General features: G+C 50.9%; 10 protein-coding genes across 10 annotated transcripts; 4 read left to right on the forward strand and 6 right to left on the reverse strand.

Moving 5' to 3' along the window:
• Positions 1-360: 360 nt before the first annotated feature.
• N7498_001134 (FAD-dependent oxidoreductase) lies at positions 361-1,749 on the reverse strand (the record flags this gene model as incomplete). The annotated part of the gene is made up of 2 exons (XM_058448197.1): positions 361-1,547; positions 1,602-1,749. The coding sequence occupies 2 exons, from the start codon at positions 1,747-1,749 to the stop codon at positions 361-363; spliced, it is 1,335 nt and encodes a 444-aa protein (XP_058313608.1).
• Positions 1,750-3,577: 1,828 nt separating this feature from the next.
• Positions 3,578-4,918, reverse strand: N7498_001135 (uncharacterized protein; the record flags this gene model as incomplete). Its single annotated transcript, XM_058448198.1, has 2 exons — positions 3,578-3,686; positions 3,747-4,918. 2 exons carry the CDS (start codon positions 4,916-4,918, stop codon positions 3,578-3,580), a joined length of 1,281 nt encoding a protein of 426 aa, XP_058313609.1.
• A 580-nt stretch (positions 4,919-5,498) lies between these two features.
• On the reverse strand, positions 5,499-7,380 carry N7498_001136 (FAD-binding oxidoreductase; the record flags this gene model as incomplete). The annotated part of the gene is made up of 2 exons (XM_058448199.1): positions 5,499-7,063; positions 7,113-7,380. Coding segments are annotated over 2 exons (1,833 nt in total), but the record flags the coding sequence as incomplete, so codon positions are not given.
• Positions 7,381-7,688: 308 nt separating this feature from the next.
• On the forward strand, positions 7,689-8,582 carry N7498_001137 (class I SAM-dependent methyltransferase; the record flags this gene model as incomplete). The annotated part of the gene is made up of 1 exon (XM_058448200.1): positions 7,689-8,582. One exon carries the CDS (start codon positions 7,689-7,691, stop codon positions 8,580-8,582), a length of 894 nt encoding a protein of 297 aa, XP_058313611.1.
• Positions 8,583-8,746: 164 nt separating this feature from the next.
• N7498_001138 (uncharacterized protein) lies at positions 8,747-9,904 on the reverse strand (the record flags this gene model as incomplete). The annotated part of the gene is made up of 3 exons (XM_058448201.1): positions 8,747-9,550; positions 9,604-9,809; positions 9,862-9,904. The coding sequence occupies 3 exons, from the start codon at positions 9,902-9,904 to the stop codon at positions 8,747-8,749; spliced, it is 1,053 nt and encodes a 350-aa protein (XP_058313612.1).
• Positions 9,905-11,205: 1,301 nt separating this feature from the next.
• On the reverse strand, positions 11,206-14,102 carry N7498_001139 (secretory pathway Sec39 family protein; the record flags this gene model as incomplete). Its single annotated transcript, XM_058448202.1, has 3 exons — positions 11,206-12,307; positions 12,360-12,516; positions 12,566-14,102. 3 exons carry the CDS (start codon positions 14,100-14,102, stop codon positions 11,206-11,208), a joined length of 2,796 nt encoding a protein of 931 aa, XP_058313613.1.
• A 46-nt stretch (positions 14,103-14,148) lies between these two features.
• N7498_001140 (uncharacterized protein) lies at positions 14,149-14,853 on the forward strand (the record flags this gene model as incomplete). The annotated part of the gene is made up of 3 exons (XM_058448203.1): positions 14,149-14,320; positions 14,464-14,600; positions 14,693-14,853. Coding segments are annotated over 3 exons (465 nt in total), but the record flags the coding sequence as incomplete, so codon positions are not given.
• A 1,228-nt stretch (positions 14,854-16,081) lies between these two features.
• Positions 16,082-21,978, forward strand: N7498_001141 (DNA-binding ATPase; the record flags this gene model as incomplete). Its single annotated transcript, XM_058448204.1, has 4 exons — positions 16,082-16,092; positions 16,151-16,168; positions 16,222-21,615; positions 21,684-21,978. The coding sequence occupies 4 exons, from the start codon at positions 16,082-16,084 to the stop codon at positions 21,976-21,978; spliced, it is 5,718 nt and encodes a 1,905-aa protein (XP_058313615.1).
• Positions 21,979-24,381: 2,403 nt separating this feature from the next.
• On the reverse strand, positions 24,382-26,338 carry N7498_001142 (uncharacterized protein; the record flags this gene model as incomplete). Its single annotated transcript, XM_058448205.1, has 2 exons — positions 24,382-26,199; positions 26,288-26,338. 2 exons carry the CDS (start codon positions 26,336-26,338, stop codon positions 24,382-24,384), a joined length of 1,869 nt encoding a protein of 622 aa, XP_058313616.1.
• Positions 26,339-26,787: 449 nt separating this feature from the next.
• Positions 26,788-27,660, forward strand: N7498_001143 (uncharacterized protein; the record flags this gene model as incomplete). Its single annotated transcript, XM_058448206.1, has 1 exon — positions 26,788-27,660. One exon carries the CDS (start codon positions 26,788-26,790, stop codon positions 27,658-27,660), a length of 873 nt encoding a protein of 290 aa, XP_058313617.1.
• Between the last annotated feature and the right edge of the window lie 24 nt (positions 27,661-27,684).

A 27,684-nucleotide genomic window follows, 5' to 3' on the forward strand; every position in this document is an offset into this window, starting at 1 on the left:
CATCTCATTACGGAACTTCGGGTAATGAGGGTCTCATGACCGCATAATGCACCTCCAAACAATGAATTTTGACACGAGTATCTTTTACATATTGAAAAGGAGAACCTCTGCCTATTTGTCTGTGAACAGGTCGGCCACTGGGAGTAGTGGGGAATATAGGAGAGGAGAGGAGAACGCATAGGAGTTGTTCAGAAGAAAAAGTGTGTCTTTATTTCTACGCCTGTGCAAAAAGTCTTATTAGACCGCCATATTAGGCAGTCAGCAGTTCCCCCACTACATGTATTAAAGGAGGAATAAAGGAAATACTTCGTTGAAACCCCGAATGGCATAATAACCACATTTTATTCTTCCTTCTTAGTTCTAGTTTTTGCTGTCATCCAACATGGAAGCCACTTTGTGGAATTCCGCATTTGCATGTTGCTGGCAGTCATGGGAGCAGATCCAAGCCGGGCGAGTCACCATTGTTGGAGTTTCTTCCGCATTTTCGCCTTCCCACTTGGCATTTTGGAGTGTCTCCAGCATCTTGTGACCGAGTTCCTGGATCTTGGCGACTCTCTGATATCTCAGCCGCTCCGCGACTCGAAGACCTGTAGTCACTCCGCTTTTGCCCGCAAGTTTGAGACAAATAGCCACCGTCGCCCCGTCTTCAATACATTGGTTCGCCCCTTGACCTGTGTTAGGAAGGAAAGGATGAGCGGCATCCCCTAGGAGAATCATCCTATTTTTCTTTGAAAGCCAGGAAGGAAGTGGGTCCATTGTTAGAACCAGGTGGTCAAAACATTTCCCCTGCGGTGTGCTAGTGATAATAGGCTCCAGGCGATGCTTGACCTCCCAGCTCGTGATGTGTTTCAGGGCTCTAGTAACATCAGACACCTGTAACCACGCTTCCGACACATCGTGAAGACTCTGCAGAGACTTAGTATCGCGAATATGTCTGAGACCCGGATGGGAATATACCTTGTGCATGCATCCCCAGTACACATCCTTCCCTCGTCGGCCAGTTCCCACGAGGAAAGTGACATCCTTGCCGATGAAATGATAGAGCTGGTCCTTCCCTTCCTTTCCTTTGGTCAACCACTCGGCAGCATGGGTTTGGCTCAGCTCCTCCGCAGAGTACCCTGATCGATAGATGGCACTTCCTGTCTTTTTGGGTGTAACAGCCGTACCACAGATGGCTTCCCTCGCTTTACTATGAATGCCATCTGTGGCAATGACACAATCTGCTTCAATTCTCATCCCGTCGACGAAAATTCCGGCATTGTGCTCATCCTCCCAGTAGTCGGTGACGTTGGCGCCAAAACGAAGGTCGACACCCAGTCTCTGCGCGTACTCGAAGAAAATCCCGATCGCTTCTGCGCGGTTGACTACATACCCCTCCCCATCCCGATACCCCTCCATATTATTAACGTCCTGCAACTTGCCGGTCTGGTCAAAAATTTGGATCTCGTCAATCGCGCATCGCGCCTCGTTTAGCGAAGACGAAACGGCTCCATCTTCCCAGTGCCGAATCACTGATACGGCGTTACTTCCGATGCTGAAGATGTCTCCTATTTGAGGTTTTATATCAGGGAGAATTTCGAATAAATATCGGCCATACTTACCGACATGTAATAACGAAGGTGTCCTATCAAATGCAATGACATTATGACCGTTGCGGTGGCATTCGATGGCCGCAGTCAGGCCGGCGATACCGAGTCCGACAATGATTATATCAACCTGTTCGGGTCTATCCTTCTCTGTCTTTGTCATATTTACCAGAAACTGTGTACCCTGAAATCAAGAAAGTCAGGAAGTGGATTCCTGCCCTGTGGGCTTTATATCATATTCAATAACTACTGCTGTTCGTTTTCTTCATTGCCTTTTAGCAACATACTAATCTAACACGCCTGGGAAGCTCCCAGCAGTAGTCCCCTTACATTCAAAATACGCCATTCTGACTCCTCGTATAGGTGGAGATACAGTTCCTATGTATGCACATAATGTATCTAGACCCCACAGGTTTCACAAAATTCAATTTAACCTGTATGTACATTCTTAGGCAACTTCAAGATAGTCTGAGTGGTCTCAGTGGTAAGATACACCGCACATTCCAGGTGGCGGGGTGGAGTCTACATTACATGTACAGTATACAGTAGGGGGCTGTGCAGTCGACACAGACATGTACACGATACTTTACATGCTCCATTGAGATCAGCGCTTACCTTCTCACAGTGCCATTAAAAATTGCGAAATATTCTGACATCTCGAGCTCTCAATGGTCAGATAAGTGGCATATCCCAGGTGACGGATAAACGGTGTTTACAACATGCATGTGTTGGCTGTAATGCCAGACTGAATTCTCTCCTTACTTCTACTCTGGTCCACACTGATACCCCTTGCTGCCGATTATTCCCACGTTGCGCATAATTCAGCAAATTAATTTCTGCTACGTAGGGCATATTTGCTACATGTTATCAGTAGCATGTACTGCTCGGTATTCTCAGCCAATTTGAAGTCAATAGAGGCCACAATTGCAGCTTGCAACGATCGGAGACTTTAGATTACGTACGGATTCCAACTGAAGGTACGACCCGTATCCTGTTCAGAGTCAGAATCCTGTCTTTGGATTATATTGTGACATGTGGCTGGTGCAGATCAGGAACGAAGCCGCGCCATCGGAAATAATTCCCGAGATTTCTGTAGGAAAGATCAAGTTGATTTACAATTAACATGATCTTCTTATTGCATATATAGCCTCACTTATTCCTTCTGAAATATACCAACACATCTTCCTTTGAAATACAACTACTTTATTTCCGTGAAGATTATTGATGCGTGCGGCTATGTCGGCACATGTGATTCAGCGATTCGTACAGGTGATAATGTGGGGGCCAAGAAGAAAGGATATTAGAGCACAGAAAATTCCGCCTCCAATCAGAGCCTGAGGATCCGGTCCTAGTAATCTTGGGTCCTATTGTTCGCGAGTCGGTTCGTCGGTTGGCCTTCTTTTGACTCATCCCGACATCCTCTTATCTTTCGCTACGATCCAACGTTTGACGGTATCCTGATTTGTGTTATCGCTAGTAGCCTACCTAGTGCAGTGGGGGAATTGCTGACTGCATAAACTGGCGGTCTATCGGATTGTATCTGGCAATTTGTCTGGAAATGTAATACGTATGAGATGAAATGAATGAACCTTTGAGAGTGTACAGCCAGATATATTCCTGCTCAAGGAGCCTTAACACTTAAGTATGGATCAATAATTCGAATCCTTCCTTGGTTACCCTTCAAAGAAAAAGAGAGCATTAAAAACCTCTGGATAAACATATGAGGCAAAGCCTTAAACATTGTGATCAGAGGACCTAGGTCGGCTAAAGTTGTAAGTCATGGCCAGACTGCTTGGATTTTGAGACTAAAGATACACCGTGTGCTACGTGGGAGCTTAAAGGAAGAATTTACATATGTCACAGAAATTAATGAATGGTCTTATTCTATGATAAGTTGACACAAGATGTTACCCCGGTGTTTCTCAATTCCCCACCAGCCCAGGTCAGTACCCATCAAGTAGTAGAGGGTCTCAGAGCTGTCTTGTCTTATACTACAGGGAGGAGTGGTAGTAAACACTGAAATATACCCCAGTCTTCTCCGAGTATGCGAGGGAAACGTATTGGATGAGGTTGCTGGTCTTACTAACATCTGTATCCGGGCTGTGAACCACGTAGTTTATATCAGCATTACCAAGAATTCAACACACAGGCAGAACTTACAAATGCGACCGGAAAGTAGGAATAAATAATTCGGCAACTTCGTTCCAGCCCAGATGCCTGTAGAAATCGACAATGGCCTGCGCATTCACCAGGTCGTTCTGGCCGTGCAGGATAAAATACCATTTCGGCATCGGGACGGGGTTGCCTGGCACGAGCTCGTAGTTGTAGATACCCACTCCCATTTTATCCTGGGTACTGTTAGCTAGATATTCCTTGGCCCTTGGATGGGATAGAGGAGCGACAGATACCGTTTCTTCGGTGATGAGCCGCCATAACTCTTGCGCGGCGTCCAAGCCACGCTTGACCAGGGGATTCTTGGCGAACTTTCCTCCTAGTGTCCAAATTCCCTCTAGCTTTGGCCATGTCACCTCCTGGACCGTATTATACACTTTCAATCGTGACTTGGAAGGATCGACAAAATCGAAGCCAATGAACGAGTACTGGTTGTAGAGGCCGGCACCCTCCAGGTACTCGTGGACAGAGTTTAATGCGTCTGCACAATTCATCAAGTTGTCTGATCCTAGCCCCACAGCTTCATTGAGCAGGTCTCGGAATGGCTGCCCCGTGAGCTGGGACTTCAGCGCTGGGTAGACATAACATTTGACAGTCACCTCTCCGCCCTTCAGGTCCAAGCCGAGTGACACCTGGTTTTTCAACCGGGGCCAGGGTAGCTCCTCCATGTTGACAGCTATGGCCTCTTCGGAGCTTAATACCAAATTCTTCATGAATAGATCGAAGAGGCGGCGATCAAAGGACTTGAGGTTCAATTTGGTCAACAATGAAATGGCTTTGTTGACAGTCTTCAAATTCAGGCGATCTGATGGCGTTCCGGACAGGTGGCTCACGGGTTCCCATCCAATTCGACATGTAGGAGGGCCATATTCTTGATAATTTGTGCTGAATTCAATGGGTATTCCGGAGTAGGTTATAAAACAGTCCCATTTGTTAGGATGGGGGCCCATCAGAGGTACGATGACGGTTTTGTATAGAGTCATGTAGAGATACTGATGCTCCACGGGGTATTGGGCAGCTTGGAAGATTCGTGCAAGCAGCGGAGCTGTCTGCTGCCACCATTTTCTTTGGTCCTCATTTTCGAAGTCGAAATACTTTTCCGGATTGAAGTATTCGGTAGGACGGATGCGCTCCTGACATTTAGGAGCGGTGACTGTCATTTTGGTATAAAGATCGGATAAGAGTGTTGCAGCTGCGCAAGGTAAGTTCAATATCAACTTATGAAGAGGACGGAGAGTGCTGGAATGGTGCACAGGGTTAATTCGGCACTGCTTTAAACGGAGGCAGCAACCTAGGTAGTGCTGGCAGATACTCGGGCATCTCCTACACCGCATTTCTTCTCCTTGACGAGAATTGTGGCTGATTCGAAAAGCAGGCTCCGGCAAGGGATGGATGACACTCGGTATGTCTCCTGCATATGTGTGTGGTCTCATACACATACGTATTGTGTCTGTCTTCTCAGCTTTTCCTGTGTACAACCATACTTTGGAATTGATCGCGGTTAGTGGGACCAAGCCCCTTGCCGTCACGGTGTAGAACACCGTCTCCACAGATCAGCACCAAGCGAATGCTGTTCGAAATGTTATAATTGTCCTGCAAAAATAGCTTGGTGGTGTTTACATAGAGAGAACACATTGAACCCTGGGAGCAGAGTCATGAGAGTACACAAAATCAGCAACTAGAAAAATACCTAAACGTTCAAATGTTGACAAAATAAACAGACTAAGCTATCTACATACCCGGCATAACTTTCCACGATAGTATCCGTAGTAGCCTTTGAAGCAAAGAAGAGATCTTCCCGTAGGCATGCGAGACTCGACACATGCCCTCATCATACCAATCCTCACTCCCAACCCCAAGACGCGTGATGAACAGGTCCTGTGGGTCCCATCGGCGCTTGATACTTAGCAGTCGTGCGTAATTAGGCCCCCAGTACGTCGTCGCTGGATCTCGCTCATATGCAAAAGGAATACCAAGGTATCCAGCGCCACCTGAGCCAGGCTCCATAGCCCTCAGTAAAGGCAGTTGGGTCTCAGAAATCTCCTGCTCAATCCTCTTGTAGGCTTCCCAGTCCGGATGTTGGGGCAAAGCACGCCCGAGGGTTAGAGACATCAGAGCGTGCTGCCAATCTGGGTGGAGGGCGCTGTCGACAAGGTCCTCGGCCGCCATTGCTTGCCGGCCTACCATCCCTTCAAGGCTGAGCACGTCACCGGGGAGGAATGTGAGCCGGCGGAGATTCCGTACGACCCGGTCCGCACCCGCATGAGAGCTCAGCAAGTCCTTGGAGAGTAGCCTAGACGCTGTCATAATGGATGCTCCCGCCTGGTCCAGGCCCTTGGGGCGGGCCAGGTACGTGGAGAGTCGGTCAAAGTGCTCCTCCGCATAGGCTACCTCCAGCCCGAGCTCCTGCAGTTGGGCAAGGTGGTCCTGCAAAATTCCATGCCCTGTTCTATCCGACTTATCGCCAGTCAAGTATACTTCGATATTAAGTAATGCGCCTCCCATTGGAAATACAGGCATGGCAAATGTCTGAACGGCAATTCCCAGACCAATGAACTTGTGAAGGACAGCCAGATGTTCCTTCACGGCAAGCCAGAATGTCTTGTCTGCGCCATCCGAAACCACGATGTTCATAGTGGCAACGGTGGCTGGCACGTCTGGATACGCTCGGAAGGTGACACTGGTGACAACTCCAAACGTGCCTCCTCCCCCACCGCGAACCGCCCAGAAGAGCTCCTGGTTTTGATACTTGCTGGCCGTCACATGTGCACCATTCGCTGTGACTATGCTGAACTCCAGAACGTTATCAACTCCGAGCCCTTTGGATGGGCTGAGGATGCCATAGCCGCCTCCTTGCATCCAGCCTCCGGCAATACCCACGGTGCTGCAGCTCCCGCCAACGACCGTGTATCCAGCATTTTCTGCAGCGGTGTAGAGCTCCCCCGTGGTAATTCCGGCGCCAACAGTAACTGCTGGCCCCTCTGATGGGACTTGCTGGCCCCAGGGGGCGGCTGGCTGAAATGCATCAATAAACTGATATCCATTGAGTGCCGATGTCATAAGCTGCAAAGAATCTGGAGATGTAGATCGGCCGGCAAGATCATGCCCGGTATTCCGAATGGCGAGACGAATGTTATGGGTAGCCACAAATCGGACAACTTCCTGGACTTGCGAGACAGACTGGACAGAGGCTGAGTAGAGAGGCACTCGGCCCTGACCGCACGAGTCTGTCTTGCCATCGGAGTTGACATGGCAAGCTTCCTCTTTGGGGAGGCTGTACTCCCAGTTGACGACTTGCAAGGTAGCTTTAAATCATCAGTAAGCAAATCGGCGTAGTAGCCAGAGAGAACCTACCGGGATTCCGCACGCGCCAGGTTGTGTTATAGAAATTCTTCACCAGCTCCTGGCACGTCTCTGAAGTCTGGTCATCTGGAAAACAGGCATGCCCTGACGGCTTCAATGCAATCAAATTGCCATCCAGCGTATGGTTTAGTGTATCCCAGGCCGCAGATGAAGGCCAGCATGGCTCATGAGGTTGGCAACGGCATCCCTCCTTCCAGGGGACCCCCAGGTAGAGGCCAAAAGCAATGGCCAGAGCCGCCGGGCTGAGACTCATCCACATGGTGGTTTACAAAGCGCGGCTGAGGAGGTGAAGATTCAAATAGTGACAAAGAAGCTCGGCTCGGTTTTGGATTATATATTCGCCGGCTTGAGCATGAATTATGTATCCTGAGCAAATGTCGACCCCTTCGATGCAAGAGGACCAGGAAGTAGATCTCCTGAGGAACTACTCGCCTCCCGTTCTGCAAGGGGGGGTCGCATTCAACACGTAAGCTTGGCATACCGATTGTATTTTCAGTAGGCGTTGCTTAAATATCAGTTGGCGGAATCAACCAGTTTTATAGAGTTATCTTCTCACAGCTTGACACGATGGGCTCTCTGGGCACCGACGAACCTCTGGATTTCTACTCCTCACCTTACCTTGCAGAGCACTATGACCTCATCTGCGCACAAGAGGGTTCCTTCTTCAAAGACATTGAGATCTTTTCTGCGGAGCTGATGCAAATCCGAGACCGCAAACGCGCCAAATTCCAGGACCCCGATGCGCTTGTTGTCATCGATGTGGGCACCGGGACCGGTCGAGCTCTGCACGGTCTTGCACAGAAGGCATTGAAAAACGGCATAGATCTCTCCAAGGTGACATTCCTGGGTTTCGATTTATCCCAGGATATGGTCAATCGGGCAGCTCAGACGCGCGACCTCACCGGGGTGGGGCATGTCGAGTGGGTATGCGCTTCGGCGGTGGATCTGGACAGCGTTGTGTGCGCCCGGGGCTTCCACGGGAAGGTTGACCTGATTATGTTTGCTGATGGTGGAATTCTACACCTCACCACACCGGAGGAAGGGCACAAGTTCCTGCGTGGACTCGAAATGTCGCTTAGGCCGGGTATAGGTCGAGCCTGTATCTCGGTCACCAATCGAGAATCTGTGGATGATCTGCATTACTACGATACTGAGGCCTCCGGAAAGGGTGCCGTTGAGTATGAGAGTCAACATTTTCCGAACCTCATCTATCGGAATACTTTGACTGGGATTACGGAAGAGGGCACAGTTGGCATCTCGACGTTCCAATTTGAAGTATGGAAAGTACAGGAAGATGGCCGCCGAGAGCTCGTTGAGAGTCGAGTGACTCGATTGGCAGGAAGATGGTGGACGCAAAGCGAAATGAAAGATCTGATTGGGGAAGTCCCTGGCATTTACCTTGCCGAGATCGCCTCCCCCGACAACCGCCAGATATTCTACACTGTGGAAGTTCAACAGTAATGATGTTGGTAAACATGGTGCTAGCAGATGGACAAAACCTGAATACTAGCATGGATTTAAGCGAAATTTACCAGGTCAATTGATCATTGCTGCTGCTACTGCTACTAGATACAATACTAGCGGGTGGATATTCGCCGATGCACAATCATTGATAGGGACAACCTTTAGGAAACATGTAGACGCTCAAAGTACTCCCTGACAGTCATCATAGTCTCTCGTCCCTTCCTGCCCTTTGCCTTCCATGCATCCCGCTTCAGTTGACAAGCAGTCCTAGTCTCACTGGGCCCATTGCCGTAGTAATCGCCCCCTCGTAGTTGGCTGTAGATGAACAGATCCTGAATTCCCCCACACTCAAAGGTCGGCATCTCCTCTGCGGGGATGTAGGGCATGAATCGAGCTTTCTTACCGGTCACTATAATCCCATTAGCTGTCTTTTGAGTTCCTTTCAATTGATTGGTGGCGAGGAGGCCGCAGAAGGAGGAGTTTTTACCAGCAACATAGGCCTGCACCATATCCGCCCACGACATCAGCTCTCCATTACACTGGATCACAGCGCGATTCCACCGTACAGGATTGAGGAAGACGCCGTGAACTAAGTCTCCAAAATCATCTTTCACACTGATGAATGGGACTTCCTCCTCGCCTCCCCATAGCGGCACCCGACAGCTGAGGTACCCGTCCTGGTCTTCGTGGATGGGGAACCCCCCCAGGAGCTCGGCAAGGATGGGATGTTCAAAGTTCTCAAGATACCACGAAAGCATAACTGGTGTAAAGGTCTCAAAGACGGGACAGGCATCGCCCCATTCTGCTGCCTGTGCCTTTACATCTAAGTTAGGGACGGGCGCACGTCCCGCGGTCAGCTTTCGAGCGTCAGGCGCAGAGCTGAAGACAACATGTTTTACGCCGGCAGCTGCGGCGCTTGACAGGATTGATCTTTGTAGAGCAACAGCAATGTCGAATTCTTGACCCTGGGAGACCTATCAGTTGCTTGTTTCCCTTTGATCTTTGACGAAGGCCGTACCTCGGTAGCCACATTAATGAATGCCCCCCAGCTGCCCGCCAATGCCCGTTCCATTTCCTCCGCATTTGCTCCATCAGCTTTGATCACATTGAAACCCTCATTCATGAGTGCCTTGGCTCCCGGGGAATTCGTGTCTCGGGTGATGCACCGGACCTCGAAATGAGGGTTTTGCTTCAGAGACCGAGCAACAGAGCCACCCTGGGCCCCTGGGTAAGGGTGAGTAAAAAGATTTATAGAAAAAAGAAGTGGGTATCATACCAGTAGCCCCGACAATGCTCACAATGTTTTGTTCGATTGCCATAGCGTTTATTTTCTTTCCTTTGGGTTTGCTTCAAGGGTCTAATCAGGAGTTCCTTGGTCAAAGGGTCAAAAGATGGTGAGGATTCTTGCCTGTGGAGGACTGACCATACAGCGCGGCTTGGCTCGCCATATCATACGATATTGGAAGCCCCCACACCTGATTTTCGACTAGAGACAGTTGCAGAAACAACGAATCTGCGAGCTGCAAGCTGCAAGGAGCAAGAAGAACATAATACCCCACCTGTACACAGTCCGATCTTGGAACTGACCGCCCTTTGGAATCACAGGAAACAATGCTGCATGTCCAAGCATGTACTTCACTAGTGTGCAGTAACATCAGTCTTCCTGGACCTGTAGCCTGTCTGATAGCGAAGCTTAAGCATCACTGCATAGTTGCAGTACAGTCGACACAGATACGTAAACGAAACTGCATCGTTTCTACAGAGGGCACTGGTCTTTGAGTATCATGATATATAGTTAAACCAACGCTAGATCTCAGAAACGTTAATAACATTGCTAAAAAACTACGTAGTACTTAAGAAAACGTCCCAGACAAAGAATCTGATGCCATTGTCATTCTCGGAGTAATCTAAGGATGTGAATTAGGTACAATGTGTTACGCACTGCTCCTGTGAACTGGTAAGTTGGTTTGTATCAGTTATACATACCGCAATCGGCCCTCAAGCTGGACGAGTAACCGTACCGTATCATAGTCCGCGAGGCCTTACACGGGCTCGGGTTTGTAGAGTAGTCTTGCAAAGCTGTTCTTAAATAAGGTCTGTCACTGATATGCTGGCCTTATTGTAGGATAGGTTGTCAACAAGTCAAACAGTGATATAGGATGAGGGGGTTTCATGTAACAATGTAGGAATTGATCGACTCCGCCAAACCCGGACATTATCGTTCAATCAAGCTTTATCTCGTCGATCCACATTATCGCATCTGCTCAACTTAAAATGTCCCGCCGCAGCAGCATAGCTCGTGCGTGCTCATTTCTGCTCAGTGCTCAGTGAGCAGATCTGAGCACTAAAGGGAAAGGGAATGCCAAGAAGTGGCAGAGGAAATCCTGTACGTAGGTACTTAATACCAGCGCATTTATCTAGTGTTCGCTCGGCTTGTAGATCTAGTCGGCTTCTTTCTGTAGATAAAATTGTCCATGCGCTGTTATAGAGCAAAGACATCAGGAAGCTCAAATAAGAGGACCCATCCTAAATAAGATGTGAAAGTAAAAGACTTGCTAATATAGTCATCGCTAGCATGATATACAGCTACCTACATACATCCCCCATCTCCACTACACAACTACCGATTCACCGGGTCAGCACCAAGCACCCACCCAATCCCACTCGCCAACCCACCCGTCACCATATTGCTAACCATATCCCTCTTCCTTACCCGTCCCTCGCCCTCGGGCGAAAGCGGTCTCTCATCATCAACAGACTCACCCCCACGCCTAGCTGCAGCTGCAGCCCGCAACGGGAAAGCATTCTTATGCAACGCTATGGCCGCGCCACGCGCAACCTCAAACAACCCCATGGGCGCCTCGTGCGGGTGCGAATGCGGCATCGCGGCGCGGGCGCGGGCCCGCCGAGCCGCGCGCTGCTGCTCCGTGTCGAAGGCGTCGCGCTCTGAGTCGGAGGGTCCAAATCCACCAGGTACGCTCGATATAGTGTCACCCTTTGTGTCCCAGGCGTCTTCTTCCGTTTGCTCGCGTGCGCGGAGGGATGTCATCTCTTCGTCGCAGCGGCGCCAGGCGCCGAGGATTTCCGGGAGTGGGTCTGGGGATGGAACTAGGGCGAGAGCTAGAGAGAGGAGTTCCATACGCTGGGAAAGGTGGCTGATTTGGGATTGGAGGGGGGTGGAGGGGTTGGGTGTTGTTGAACGATAGCGGCCTGCGTTGTATACGGCGCGCCAGGAGATGTCGTCTGGGACGCTTGGGGTATTGAGGAGGGGAGATGAGGTTGAGAGAAGGGATGGTGGTGTCAGCCGGGTGAGGATGTAGGAGTAGGCTGTGCCGAAGTCGTTGGAGGCTAGAGCGGAGGATATGGCGAGGGAGGTGATGCGGCGCTCGGCTGTAATTAGGGCGTCTTGTTCGGAGAGAGGCTCCTGGGATGTTTGGTGTTCGGCTTCGTTGGATGCTAGCTCGGTGGATAGTCCAGCGGAAACGAGGTTACGACCGATGGAGAGGAGGTCGTCGAGTTTAGTGTAGCTTTTGGCATTTTGGTCGAGGACTTTCTCGACCAAGGAAAGAGGGTCGTGGTGCACGCGGATGCTGACCGGTTGGAATGGGACGCCGTGTTGAAGGGTTAATGCGTAAAATGACAGTACGTGCGTCGCGGCTATAAGTGAGTTGATCTGTTTGAGGGACACAGAATCTGGGAAGTGCCGCTGGAAGGCTTGCAGGCTGTAAGATTCGTTAGTTATCGAGTCAGATATTGGCTCTCGCCGGAACTCACATGTCGTAAGCTCTCTTCATTCCACCGCGGGTCCGATTGCCGTTGCTGGCGTTGTCGTAGGCCGCGAAAATAGCCTGGACAATGGCATCTTCCACCTGCTTCCTGTTTAAAGGCGCCGCTTCTGGCTGAGTGTATAGATCCACTGCCAGTTGGTATTCTAAGAAGGATTAGCATTGAGTACAAACCATGAGGGATTGGTGTCTAACCTTGAGCACCGAGTAGAGCTTTTAGGATCTCCGTCTCAATTTTATCTCGCGGGATTCTCCAGAAAAGGCCCTGGTGGGTCGATGGCTCATCCCAGCCATTGTCTGACTGCTCTGACTGCCAATCGCGAAGCCAAAGCAGTTGTTGTCGTACCTCCTGCCACTCCAACTTCGATCGAGGTTGCTTGACAGCCGAAGCCACCAAGTTTTTCAGCTCCACCATTTGCATCTCCTCGGTGCTATGCAAGCTAATGTTCGCCACGAGTCGGCATGGAACAAGATGGCCGAGACCGGTCAAAATGCGAAGAGAGAGGAGCACCGCGCTCAGGAAAGAAATCGAAGATGGCGAAGGTTGTGTCAAAGGGTTATCTTGGGCAAGGAGAGAATTCTGTAATAGAGAGACCCGAGACGTTGAGGAAATCAACTTTGTATCATAGTCCACCGATGGAAGAGCCGACAGGGAAGAATCCAGATATGAGCACTCCTCAAGGCCAAGTAACCTGGCAACTCGATCCAGCACTTGGCATGACCCTTCAATGGCCGCTTTTGACGAGTCCGCATGGGCGTAGACCACAGCTAGACCCGACTGGCAGTACCGTGAGCGCAATTCCTTCGCTTTGTCCGATGGTATCTCCATATCTGTGTCTTCGTATCCTCCCAAGTCCTTGTCTTCGGGGCCATTCCAGTTCGTAAAAGCGTTCACGACACTGTCGTGATCCACAAGGCTCCGTGACAAGAGCCATTCATTCACATATTCCCATCCGGCCATTTCAGTGGGCTCCGGTTTAGGTGTGCCTTGGATGTAAGAGATCGAGTTTCGTCGAGTAGCTTCATTGAGTCTCCGACGCTTGGAGCGATTGCTACCATATAGCCAAGGGCCAATTAGCCCTCTCAGGTTGTTGACCAGATCCATGTTGGTTCTGACAGAACCGCTAATAGACAATAGAATGTTGACCGCCGCCCGGTCATCCATCAACTCCAGAGTCTCCAGTGATAGTGTCTCGTCGCGGTCCGGATAATATTCGTAATTGAGTCGAAGTGCCGGCAGTAGGCTTGAGATCAGCCATGTTCGAATAACCGGGGAGTGTGGGTAGAAGGGAAGGACCAGGTCGAGGATGAGGGGTTGGAGGGAAGTTTCGATGTCAATGAGATGCGCTCGGTGGATGATGAACTGAGTCAGGGCATCTGATGCTTCCACTTCTTCTTCCTCTCCGTCGCGCTTCAGTGGCAGTAGTCTGAGCTTGGCCACACGCTTCCTCGCTGCTGCTTCGGACAGGCCTCTAACCGCAGAGGTATCAATATCTCGGTCTGAGGGCACGGAAGAAGAGCCACTGATCAGCCCTTGGAGCACAGGAACATATAAAGAGGGCTCGGTGCTCTCGGGCAGGAATGTCAAGATGATGCGTAGGAGACGTTCGAGCGGAAAACAATGGGGATGTCGCGCACGCAAAGCAAAAAGGTCGGTCACTTCGCCGCTTGCACATAGACGGGTCGCTAATAGAATCGCATGAGCATCCGACAGCCCTTCCAGAGGCGCCATGGCGGTCGAGCGGAAGGAAAGTGAGGGTAAGGTGTCCTCATACTAGCGACGTCAACCCAAGTCGCATACGGCGAGGCGCACGGACCAGGTCGGGAACGACAGGGAATGCGTCGCATCCGCCGGCAACTTCACCACTTTCTTGCTGCCTCTCAGCTCACCACTCTGCCAATTCCTCTCTCTTCCCTCGACAATGGCTTCCGGCTTCGGTCTCAAGGGCGGTACGTGTCTCACTGTCTTGTTTCCTGGGACGTTGGGCTGGTCCGCGGGGGTGTCTTCTCCCGCGTGAGATCTCGCGCAGACCAGGCCCCTCCTCCAGTGATCGACCCTGGCTGATTTGCTGACTCGCTTTTACTCTTTCTAGGTCCCGGCCGCTGCTATCCCTTCTGGCAGGAAGTTCTTGGATGCTACGCGGTAAACTCCGGCGAGGGTGAGACCGGCAAGAAACAGTGCACCCCAGCTCTTGAAGATTACTACGAGTGCCTCCACCACCGGAAAGAGGTACGTTTTGCCTTTGGTCAGACGCTGGCTCGAGAGGGTTTGATTCCCGAGTCATTGGAGAAAATATCTGACAATGTGACTTGGAAATCTAGGCTCTCCGCACGATGAAGATGCAAGCCGCCTACCGCAAGGCCGAGGCCGCTCACCCCCGTGAGAATGAACCCAAAGCCGAGCAGATCCGCAGCCTGGGTCTGCTTGGAAAGGAGGAAGAGTCTACCGCGGTTCTGAGCCAGCTTGGGCAACAATGAAAGGCGATATGGGAATAAATCCAGGGCGCAGTGTTTCTTTTGCTTCAATAGGCGTGATCCTTGTGGCTGCCCCGGATCATTCTGCCGGGAGCCCGTGACTGTATAGAAACGCTTAGTTTATTGGCCATAAGGCCTTGTGTTTGAAAATGATACTCCAGTTACATGACAGGCGATGCCATCCGGGCTTGAACTCCAATCTAGTAGGACTCCAGGGCTAACTTGTACTGAAAGAAGAGCCTGGCCGACCTCGAAATTTGATTGGAGTGCTTCTCGAAGGCCATACGACAGGCGGTCTTGTCATCAAGTCACCTGTTGAATTTCGATATTTGTACTTGGCATCACAATCTGGGAATCGGTGGGTTTGATTGGAGATCGTTCATTTCAAGATTGAAATGTCAAGTTCGCATCATTGATTACTTCGAAGATTGGAAGATTTCTCAAAATGTGCCCAAACGGGCGATTTGAGATAGGATACCCGTAGATATGTACGCACGACTGACGAAGTTTAATACCTCAGATGGAGATATATAGTTCCGGCCCATTTGCACGGGAGACGTGGCTATCGGTAGATTTTTATTTTATTTGCCACCTCACTTCCAGCTGATCATAAAAATGAAAGTGAATCGATGATGAAGCTGCAGCATGTTAGCCGTTGCAATCGACTACATACTCGGGCGATCCCTAGGATCATCGTGGGAATCCTCGAGTCTGATGAGGCCATCTGGCATGTCTTGGCGCCACTCCAGAACTACGCCTTAGTGAAACCAAGAGGGTTTATAAACACGACAGTTCATCAGCTAGGGCCCTTCTGGTCAAGGATCATATCACAGTCAGAATAATCTAGACTCCTTACAGCCCAAAGCCACAGAATCATATCTGCGGAAGCGGTGCACGTGATCTGAAAAACTCGCGAGTGGGGGTCAATGCACGCTAAACCGGAACGGGGCTAGCGGCACACACCCAAACATGGGCCGGCGCGCCGGGCAGAAGCCCCCAATGATATAAACCCGCCTGCGTGACCTCGAATCTGCTCTTGTGTACTGAATCTAATCCTTCCCTGCTGACTCAGCCTCGGGTCCTCTCTCGGTGGTGTTGGGCGTTTTTCAATTTCGGACGGGCATCCCTCGCGTCAACGTTTGTGATACGAATGGTCGCGTTCTTTGCTTCCCTTTCTCTGTTTTCTCAACTAATTCGGGCGGTGCTGTTCACTCGGCATCAGAGTGACGGCCCGCCATGACCTCCCGGTAAGTACCCTCGCCCAATAATCACGCGTCTGTCACGTGAAACTGACCCATTGCCTAGTCTTGACCGCCTGGTCACGTGAGTACTGTAGCTTACCATGTCCCTTTTCATGATACTAATGATCATTGCAGGTTACTCGAGACTGGCAGCACTCAATTAATTCGGAATACCGCTGCTCAGCAACTCGGAGATGTACAGAAGCAGCATCCGGATGAGCTCTTCAACCTACTGGGTCGGATTCTCCCCTATCTCCGGTCAAAATCCTGGGATACTAGAACTGCTGCCGCCCGAGCCATCGGCCTGATCGTCTCGAATGCAGACGTATACGACCCAAATGAAGAAGATGGTCAACAGATCAAATCTGCAGCAGATGAAGATGACGTGGAGATCAAGTCCGAGACCAAGCCGGAAGATCCTACCCCTACAGTTGATGGGTTCCTCCGCCTCGACACGCTGGACATCGCCTCCATCTTGAAGTACGGCAAGCGGCTACTAGGTAGCGCCGGAAAAGAGTATGAATACTCGCTGGCTTCGATGGACCCGGCTGCACGCCTCCAACATCAGAAGAAGACTCTGACGGGCCGGCTGGGTCTGGCCGGTGAGTACGTGGAGGAAGAACCGATTAATATCAGCGAGCCGGCTCCCAAGCCAGAAACACCAGCTCCGAAGAAAGAAACTATAATTGCGCCCATCTCTCGTGAAAACAGCTTACAGGATCTGGCAGCTCGGCGACCATCTTCGCCCGGCGATGCCGTGAAGGATGAATTGGGACTGAGTAAACGGCAATTGAATCAACTCAAGCGGAAAAACAAGCAGAATGCAAAGATGGGCGCCAACAAAGTCCGCGTGGTAGACCTGTCTTCACGACGGGTGTCGGAGAACGTCACCACTCCTGTGGCCACCCCCCATCCTGTGAAAACCGAAAACGGCGACGAACAAAATGGCGATGCCAAACCTGATTATTTCTCGCTCGAACCAAATGCGGAAGACGATGACTCAAAACTTGTCACGGAATTCAAAGGTCCCATCGCTCCGGAAAAACCCATTATTCAACCCGAACTTGTCGACCAAGGCTCCGGATGGCCCCTGGAATGCATGTGCGAATTCTTGACCATGGATATATTCGATTCCAACTGGGAGGTTAGACATGGCGCAGCGATGGCTCTCCGTGAGGTGATTAGGGTCCAGGGCCCAGCAGCTGGCCGGAGGGAAGGCAAAAGCAGAGAGGAAAACGACGCCCTGAACCGCCGGTGGCTGAATGACCTTGCATGCCGGTTACTTTCTGTCCTCATGCTGGACCGCTTTGGTGACTACATTTCAGACAATGTCGTTGCTCCAATTCGGGAAACCGTCGGCCAGACCCTTGGTGCTCTTTTATCCCATTTGTCGCCGAAGTCCGTTCGCCAGGTTTACCGATGCCTTTACCGTATCATCATGCAGACTGATCTTGGTCTTGAACGGCCAGTATGGGAAGTCTGCCATGGCGGTATGATCGGCTTGCGGTACCTAGTTGCAGTGCGAAAAGATCTGCTGATCAAAGACTCCGGCATGATGGATGGCGTTCTGGAGGCTGTTATGAAGGGTCTGGCTGACTTCGACGACGATGTACGGGCTGTCAGCGCCGCAACACTTGTCCCCATCGCGGAGGAGTTTGTAACATCACGGACTCCTACTCTTGGCCTGCTCATGAACATTGTTTGGGACTGTCTTTCCAACCTACAGGACGATCTCAGCGCCAGTACTGGATCCGTCATGGACCTCCTAGCAAAGTTGTGTACCTTCAACCAAGTCCTGGACGCAATGAAGGCGAACGCCGCAGACGACCCAGAAGCTTCATTCGGTAAACTGGTTCCTCGCCTGTATCCGTTCCTGAGACACACCATTACGAGCGTTCGTTCCGCTGTTCTCCGTGCTCTCATGACCTTTTTGAAGCTAGAGGGGGAGGGCAGCACAGACTGGGTGGATGGCAAGGCTCTTCGTTTGATCTTCCAGAATCTCCTGGTGGAGCGCAACGAGGGTGTCCTCAAACTGTCTCTCCAAGTGTGGTCTGAACTCTTGAAAGCAATTGACAATCGTGGCTCTTTTACCTCCGACCCGGAGCTTCCGAGCTCTGTTCAGCCTCTTGTCACTTTAACCCTCGGCCCGTTCGGTGTTCCTCGTTACCCTATTCCCATGAGTGCTACACTCTTCATCAAGCCCTCTGGCGTACCATTCGCCGCCACCGCTGCCCCGCCTTCTGCCAAATCTTCACCCCCTGCTCCCACTCCTGGCGGCGAACTTTCTAAACCCGGTCGCAGACGCAAGTCGGAGAAGAAAGAAACAGCGCCGCCGCCACCCTCAGCTCACAATGTGGACGGGCACATGTTATCTGGAGACATCGATCTCGTCGGCGCAGACACGATGCTAAGATCCAAGATTTTTGCTGCAAAGGCGCTCGGCGAGTTGTTGAGTGTTTGGGATAAGCATGGACTTCAAAGCTTTTGGCCGGAGGTTCTGGATGGTCTCAACCTTCCAGCCTCGACATCTCAGCTTGCCTCAGCCATGGTCATGGAAGAATATGCTCGTCTTTCTGGACCAGAAAGCAGGCACACTTCATCCCTATGCGAGAAGCTTCGTCCAATCGTCGAAGGCGAACGTCCGTCATGGTACTCGGATATTTCCTGCTATCTTCATGTCGCTCGCGCACAGTGCCACTCGTTGCTTAATACTTTCCGGGATCATGCACATGTGCCGCCTGCAAGACTGCCCACATTGGCTGTTGTTGTCCAGGGCGATGCGGAGGCGGGCCCCAACGCATTCTCCCTGGCAGATGCTGAGAGGATCGTTGGCGCCGACTTTGATCGCTTGAAAAAGAACCTGACCCCAGCGCAGCGGATCACTGCCACTCAAGTTTTGACTGACACCCGTGCGACGGCGCAATCTGCTGTCGACGAGGCGAGCCTGATGAGAGAACAGCGGGACATGCGCGTCCTGGCCGCCGCTGCAGGTGCCTTGGTTGCTCTGCGAGACATTCCCAAGCGGCCTGGCCACATCATCAAGGCCATGATGGATAGCGTCAAGAAGGAAGAGAATGTCGAGCTCCAGCAACGCTCCGCGACGGCGGTAGCAAGCCTCATTGAGCACTATACAACGGCCACCAAGCGTGGACCAGTGGACAAGATTATTGGAAACTTGGTCAAATACTGCTGCGTGGACACCTCCGAGACACCCGAATTCTCCCACAATGCTCAACTGGAGCAATCGATCTTGTCGCTGCGCAAGGAAGAGGACCGACGAGACCACCCTGATGCAGCCAAATTCGAGCGGGAGGCTAAGGAAGCCAGAATCATGCGACGGGGCGCTAAGGACGCGCTGGAGCAGTTGACCGTCAAGTTCGGTCCTGAGCTCCTGGAGAAGGTGCCCAACCTTGCATCATTGGTTGAGCGACCACTGAAGACTGCCCTTGAGGGCGACCTGCCCGACGATATCACCAACCCAGAGACCGAACTTGGTCAGGAAGTCGTCGATGGACTGTCTACCTTGCGGGCTCTTCTTCCGAAGTTCGATCCTGGCCTGTATCCATGGATTATTGGTCTCATGCCCATTATTGCCAAGGCCATGCAATGTCGTCTCTCCGTGATTCGCTATGCCGCGGCGAAATGCTTCGCTACTATTTGCAGCGTTATCACTGTGGACGGCATGACGATGTTGGTGGAGAAAGTGTTGCCAACAATCAATCACCAGTTGGATGTTCACCACCGACAAGGAGCCATTGAGTGCATTTACCATCTGATCCATGTGATGGAAGATGGAATTCTGCCCTATGTCATCTTCCTCGTGGTTCCCGTGCTGGGTCGCATGAGTGACTCTGACAATGATGTCCGTCTTTTGGCAACTACTTCATTCGCAACCCTCGTGAAGCTGGTGCCTCTCGAGGCCGGTATTCCCGATCCCCCTGGTTTCTCTGAAGAGCTGCTCAAGGGTCGTGACCGGGAGAGGAAGTTTATGTCTCAGATGCTGGACGCGCGCAAGGTGGAGCCGTTCGAAATCCCGGTCGCTATCAAGGCTGAGCTACGACCTTACCAGCAAGATGGTGTCAATTGGCTTGCATTCCTCAACCGGTATAATCTCCACGGTATTCTTTGCGACGACATGGGACTTGGTAAGACTCTTCAAACCATTTGCATCGTCGCTAGTGATCACCACATACGAGCGGAAGAGTTCGCCAAGAGCCAGGCTCCGGATTCCCGCAAGCTTCCGTCCTTGATTATCTGCCCCCCTTCACTCTCTGGACACTGGCAGCAAGAAGTCAAGCAGTATGCCCCATTCCTCAATTGCATTGCGTACGTCGGTCCCCCGGCGGAGCGAGCAAGGCTCCAGGCCCAAATCGCCACGTCGGATGTGGTCGTGACGTCCTACGACGTCTGCCGTAATGACAACGATGTGCTCAATTCAATCAACTGGAACTACTGCGTTCTTGATGAAGGTCATCTGATCAAGAACCCCAAGGCAAAAATCACGACTTCTGTCAAGCGGCTGCTCAGCAACCACCGCCTGATCCTTTCTGGTACGCCTATTCAGAACAATGTGCTTGAGCTTTGGTCTCTGTTTGACTTCTTGATGCCTGGATTCCTTGGCAGCGAGAAGGTCTTCTTGGACCGGTTCGCCAAGCCCATTGCCGCCAGCCGCTTCAGTAAATCCTCGTCCAAGGAGCAGGAGGCGGGCGCTTTGGCGATCGAAGCCCTACACAAGCAGGTGTTGCCATTCCTGCTCCGTCGTCTGAAGGAAGAGGTATTAAATGACTTGCCTCCTAAGATCATTCAAAACTACTACTGCGACCCCAGTGACCTTCAGAAGAAGCTCTTTGAAGACTTTAGCAAGAAGGAGCAGAAGGAGCTACAAGAGAAGGTGGGCAGTGCAGAGCGTTCCGACAAGGAGCACATCTTCCAAGCTCTGCAGTATATGCGTCGTTTGTGCAATTCGCCTGCACTGGTCGTCAAAGAAGGCCACAAGCAGTACAACGAAGTCCAGACCTTCCTGACAAACAAGCGCTCTAATATCAGGGATGTCTCGCATGCTCCCAAGCTCACTGCCCTGCGTGACCTGCTCGTTGACTGCGGTATTGGTCTGGATCACTCGGCTGAGGGCGAGTTGGATACAGGTGCAAGCTACGTTAGCCCGCATCGCGCTCTTGTCTTCTGTCAGATGAAGGAGATGTTGGATATTGTGCAAAACGATGTCCTCAAGAAGTTGCTTCCATCTGTCCAATACCTGCGTCTGGATGGTGGTGTTGAGGCTACCAAGCGTCAAGACATTGTCAATCGCTTCAACACTGATCCCAGTTATGACGTGCTCCTTCTTACCACCAGCGTCGGTGGGTTGGGTCTCAACCTGACAGGAGCAGACACCGTCATTTTTGTCGAGCATGACTGGAATCCCCAAAAGGATATCCAGGCCATGGACCGCGCTCATCGTATCGGCCAGAAGAAGGTCGTTAACGTGTACCGCCTGATCACGAGAGGTACTCTGGAGGAGAAGATCTTGAAGTAAGTTCCACCTATACCCATCCCTACCAAGTGCCACTTCACAGCCGCTCACACCAATTTTTCTGCAGTCTGCAACGATTCAAGATTGATGTCGCCTCCACAGTGGTCAATCAACAAAATGCGGGCTTGGGTACAATGGACACGGACCAATTACTTGACCTCTTTAATCTCGGCGAAACGGCAGAATCAGCCGAGAAACCGGGCGATCAGGCTGGCAACGAAGTCGACATGGTCGATATCGACGGCGAAGTCAAGGAGAAGGGCAAGAAGGGCTGGCTTGATGACTTAGGCGAGCTCTGGGATGATCGCCAGTACCAGGAGGAATACAACCTGGATTCATTCCTGGAGACGATGAACAATTGATCTCGTTTGCCCAACTCAGCACCTGGACGGGTCATGAAGGCTCTTTACTTCCCTTGATCCTCATTCCCTCCTACCCATCTTTCTACCCATCTTTCTACCCGTCTTTCTACCCATCTTTCTACTCATCTTCCTATCCAACCTTCCTACCTCATGATTGTCTCCTTTATGTCCTATGCTTTTCAATTTCCTTTTACAGATGGGGTTTATCTTGTGCATCAGCGACTAATATTGTATTTGCCTCGGAAATTTTAAAGGGTGGTTATCTGCTTTTTCTCCCATTTTGGTTTCTTTTTATCCTTCTCTTCGACCCCTTATGTATTTCTAGCTTGCCTTTGCCCCCACGACGTATTATACTTGCATGTAGATAGAGGAGATGCCTCTCACGCTTTCACTTTGGTGCTTTCACTGTAGATTTCACTTCCTGTTAGTCTCTTCTCTATCTAAACGCTTATAGTTTCACTCTACTCTTGCTCTTGCTCTTGCTCCAGCGCTCTGGCTTTCCCTTTCTCTCTCCCTCTAACTTCCTCACCAAACCTTGACTACTCGCCATTACTTCTTAAACTCGCCCTCAAGCTTCCCAAGATGTCAAACGACACAACTACCACGATCCATGGCCGATCGTGGGTTGTGGATGTTCACACTGGTCCTCCAAGGCAAACAATCTGGATCACTTTTGTCATCGCTGTGATAATATTGGTGTGACCAGGACATATGGTAGTCTTGGGACTGTAGGCCACTTGGAGGAGGATTGTCTGTTTGCATGCCTCTTTGCCTGTTTGTTTTTTACGTTAGGCTGCAAGAAGCTGGATGTTTCCGGAGGAGTGCCCAAGAGTGGTTAAATGAGCCCTTCGACGCGATCTCGGTCTCTCCCACATTACTATGTGTCATGATCATCGGCACCTAATAGTTATTCTTACTATTATTCTAGTACTAGTACTAATAATTGAGAGGTTAACAAGCCTAAAGGTAAAGGAGGTAGATTACTGGGTAAGGATGTTAAATAAAGTTCTCGTTATTCACCTGAATTTGATTATAGAAAAGAGTCATGAAACGTACAGCTACTAAACTTAATGAGGCTATTCTATTATACAAAAATACTGTATAAGCAGTTGATAATACAATAGATGTACAGGTTAGTATACCTAAAATAGGCATTCTTTCAAATGCTCTCAATTTACTGATTAACTTGAGAACAAGTTTAGGATGATTTATATTGTGTCAACTTCATGTTTTAGTTTATTAGGGCCTAATTGAGACTTCTTCCTTCTTTTTAGCTTGCCTGTCGATTGGGCTCTTCGGGCTGGACTGCCTGGCTTGACTTTTATAGAAGTGACAAGCTTAATGAGGCAAAACAGTAAGATCCCTGTTTAATTCCATCTTCACCTCGATGCTGATTTGGCTATAGCCCACAGAAAATATAGTATCTGGCACAGTGAAGGAGTTACTGGCTCGTACGATCGAAAATGTACTTACAGGAGGAGCGCTGCTGGTACCGAGGGTGTACAGCCGGACCAAAGAGATATTGCAAATGGGCTCCAATATTTTATTCTCTTACTGCTTCCAAATCTCGTCTTGTGTATTTCTTTCTATAAACTTCTCTCTAGATATCTTTTGATTCCATGTTCTAAGGTATCTTAAAGTCTTTTTCAAAACTCCCGGACAGATAGTTATTGCCACCTAATTAGGCCCACTTACAATATCTTCTTCGTCCTGCTGTATTTACTCTTAATACAATATTAGAGCATGCTATGTTCGCATTCGATGAAGATTACTCGCGCATACTACAAAGACCAGGAAACCGAAGAGCAGACAGTCTTAAGTCATTAGTTCATAAAACGAGCCTAGAAAAACAGCCAAGCCGCGAAGTCACACCACCTTATTCATTCTCCAACGCTTTGCCACAACATCGGATCAAGCCACAAAAGCACAAGCCTCGAGTGAAAAGATGATAATACCGTTTGAGAGCGCGGGGAACAGAGGCAATGGATACTTCAAGCAAGAGATGAAAGCTCCAGATAAAAAATACAAACACCGTGATCGCGCCCCGAGGAAAAACAACCTGTTGATGCATCCCAGGCGCCAAAGATATCCGCCAAACAGTCCGCAGAGCGAGGACAAATATGTCGAACGGAAAAGTGAAAGAAAAGATCAGACACCGAAAGAAGGGGGGGGAAAGGGCTGGGTAAATGAAACCCCGGAGAACAGAATTAGATACACGTAAAAGAAGAAAAGGCGAGCGGCGTCAGTCAAAGCTAAACGACCGCAGGCAAAGTGTGAAAAAAAAGACAATGAGGGATCGAAACTCAAGAATTGAGATTGAAATGCTCGCTGAAAGGTCTTCAGAAGCAGATTGACTCTTGATTCTTGCTCCAACACGTCCGACGTGTTCTAGCCATATCATACTTAAGCACCAGTGCGGCTTTTCGGCTTGGAGAGCATGTTCAAACGACTCAGACTGAGTACGCCACGAGACTTTTGCTTCGCACTGGCAGTTGCACTGGTAGGAGTGCTCAAGCGTCCAGAGATGGAGCGGCTGGGAGTTTTGATAGGGCGGTTCTTGACAGGGCTGGTAGTGGGAGGGTTCGCCTTCAAGCGCTTGATGCCACGCTCCTCAGTCCGCGCATCAGCCGGTGGCACATTTTCGCTATCAGCGTTCGACTCGTCGTCAACTTCATCCCGATGCCTCTTCTTGTTGCCGATTCCATGGGCAATGCCGTGGGCCACAACCGGAAGTTCAGGATAACCAGGCCCCTTCTCATCTGCATCGGACTTGCGGACGTGGCGAATGCTGGGTGATCTGGGCGGAGAAGGGTGTGGTTTCGTCGAAGCGGCGTTATGCTCGGGAGTGAGGGCAGGGAGGGTAGGGTAAACGACCTCAGACATGTTGGAGCGAGAGGGAGTGGTAGGGATCTTGGACCGAGAAGGCGAATGGGAAAGCTCGTAGCGCGACTTGACGCTTGGAGTGAACTCGACATGCTTCTTGGGAGATGGGGTCGGTGCCGAGTCGGTCAATTCACCGTTGGCCAGGAGCAAATCCGGGTTGAAGTCGGGAGCAGCTATGTGAGTGCCAGAAGCGATCTTGCTTGGATCACAAGAAAACAAAGGCTGGCGTCTGCGCAGGATAGACTTGAGGTTGCTGAAGCTGGGAAAGTTGCCCTTGATCCTCGGGTTGAAATCAGTTTGCGGAGTTCGGGGAGACGTCACAGCCTTGGTAGAAGGAGACCGTGCCAATGAGGGTATCAACGTTGTCTTGGGGGCCTTGATGCTGGTCGACGTGGAGCGTGCCATGGATGCTCTAGTCGGGGTCATGAGGGAACTGCGGATAGCTGCGCGGGGACGAGGGCCAGCAGGCTTCCGAGCGGGAAGCTTCGAGGGTTGAGGACGACTGGTCGATGTGTCTTCGGAAGAGTTGTGCTTGGCACGCTTGGTGGTAGCAGAAGGTGAGGTTGAGAAGGCAGAGGACTTCGATGGAGATCGCGGAAGGGATGAAGCCGGAGCGTCAGGTTCGTCAAGCTGGGCCTTGGACTTGGTTCGCTTCAGAGATTTGGTAGTGGTGACGGGCTGGAAGCGACCAGGCGTGGCCCGGAAAGAAGAGGCATGACCGGCAATGGAATCCATCTTCTTGAACTCGGCCATATGCACATCACTGAACCGGCTCGCCTTGCCTTTGGGCATCGCAATCTTCCGGTCCCCATGGCTCTGCCCAGATTGATGACTCCCCTCGCTCTGCTTAGATTTGTCGAAAATAATCTGCGACTTGATGCGTGTGACTTCGCCTCGAACACTCTCCATAAGCCTCTTGGCTTCCTCGCTAAGTTCAGAGTCCTGGCCAAACTTGAACTCGTAACCAGGAGTGCCAAACTGGGAGGGAGCTGGAGAAGCCTTGGACTTTGAAGGAGTGTTGTCAAGCGCACCAATTGGGTTACCATTGGCGTCTTTCTTGATTGGGTTGAAGCCAAGGATCAGACCGGAGTCGGCCTGTTTAGTTGTGCTCTGCTGTGCTTTGCTGGGGTGCATCTCCGAGCGAGATGGACAAGCAGCAGAGCCGGTGGTAGGAGTACGTGCCTCAGCCATCTTCGCGGCGGTGATTGGAGTCTTCTGGTGAGTCTTCTTGGTCATGGGGGTGTGGACGGTAGGGTAAACATCGCGGGGCATCTCGTCGCGTTCCTCGAGAGACGTAAGACGAGAAATCGAATCGGGTTGAAGGGAATTCTCCTGTGTCTGATATCAGGTGGTGTTAGAGGAAATTGACACCAACCACGGTCACGTCTCGGACCCCTTTTATCACGGGCGTTGCTGGGCTACTTACCTCAGGTTGAGCGCTGACGCTACGAAGGCGAGCGGAGCGGCGAACCGCCATTGTTGAAAATGAGATGTAAGACGGAATGAATTGCGAGGGAGTAGGTGGTAGGAAGGTCTGTCGAGTCGAGTCGAGTCGAAGGGAGGAGTCGTCGAGGTGATGCGGTGATTTGATGTTTGGGCGTTGGAACGTAAACAAACGCGCTTGACGTCACATGACTAATCCGACATATGGCCCAATTTTGACTTGGCAACCTTCGCTTTAGTAATTCGCTATTAAGCTGCTATTGAATCGAATAGTGAGGTACTCTAGAATTGAGCTTGTTTACATTAAGCATTTTTCAGGACGTAGATCACCGTTGCACCCCCCGACAAGAGCCTCTTTATGGCCGCAACCCAGGATTAGTTAGATTCAAATACTTTGCTGACGCGGCCCACACCCCGCCATATTTCCTTTCTTCTATCTCCAAACCATCTTTTTGTCGTGGCTATCGTCTAAACTCCGAAGAGATGGAGCCCGATAAGCCTTACATCTACCCTCTACAGGGCCAACATACACATACCTTCATCATGTTACATGGACGTGGGGGCAACGGCGCCGAGTTTTGCGAGCAGCTGTTTTGGTCTGTCACCTCGCAGATGAAGAATTTACCCGACAGCTTTCCCAACTTCCGCTGGGTATTTCCAAGCTCAGACATTCGTTTCAGCACTATGTCTCAAGAGCAAGAGCAGTCCTGGTTTGATGTCTACTCTCTAACGGACCCCGACACACAACCAGAACTCCAAGTGGAAGGCCTTAGAGAGTCCGTCTTGAAGATCCTAGATATCCTGAATGATGAAATAGAGCTCGTTGGTGATCCAAGACGCGTCTTTCTCGGAGGCATCAGCCAGGGGATGGCGACTGCATTGTGGACCTTCCTTTGCGCACCAGGCCGCATCAAAGGACCTCTCGGGGGAGTTGTAGGATTCTGTGGCTGGCTGCCTTTTGCTGAACCGGCAGAGACTTTGATTCAACGCCAGCAAGCAGAGAAATTGCTTCGGCAATACTCGATCAGCGGCACTACGCTTTTGAGTGAATCTAGTAGGCTTGACAAGCGACTCCAGCTATCGAAGCTATTCCTCGACACCATTGCCGGTCCCGACGTCCATCAAGTTACTGAAGATACTGACATTTCCGTGCTATCGACGCCAGTATTCCTGAGCCATGGCGCAGATGACCGACGCGTGTCTGTCAGATTGTTTCGCCGGGCACTACACATTCTACAGGATGTCGGCATATCTGCGGAATGGCAAGAATTCGCCGGCGCAGAGGCAGGAGGCCACTGGATAAAGCAGCCGGAGGGAATAGAACAGATCGTTGAGTTCATTCAGCGGCAGCTCTGACTTGCACAAAAACACGGCTGTCAC

Source organism: Penicillium cinerascens, assembly GCF_028974065.1.
Source record: "Penicillium cinerascens strain IBT 15544 chromosome Unknown contig_16_segment0_segment0, whole genome shotgun sequence".
NCBI lineage: Eukaryota > Fungi > Ascomycota > Eurotiomycetes > Eurotiales > Aspergillaceae > Penicillium > Penicillium cinerascens.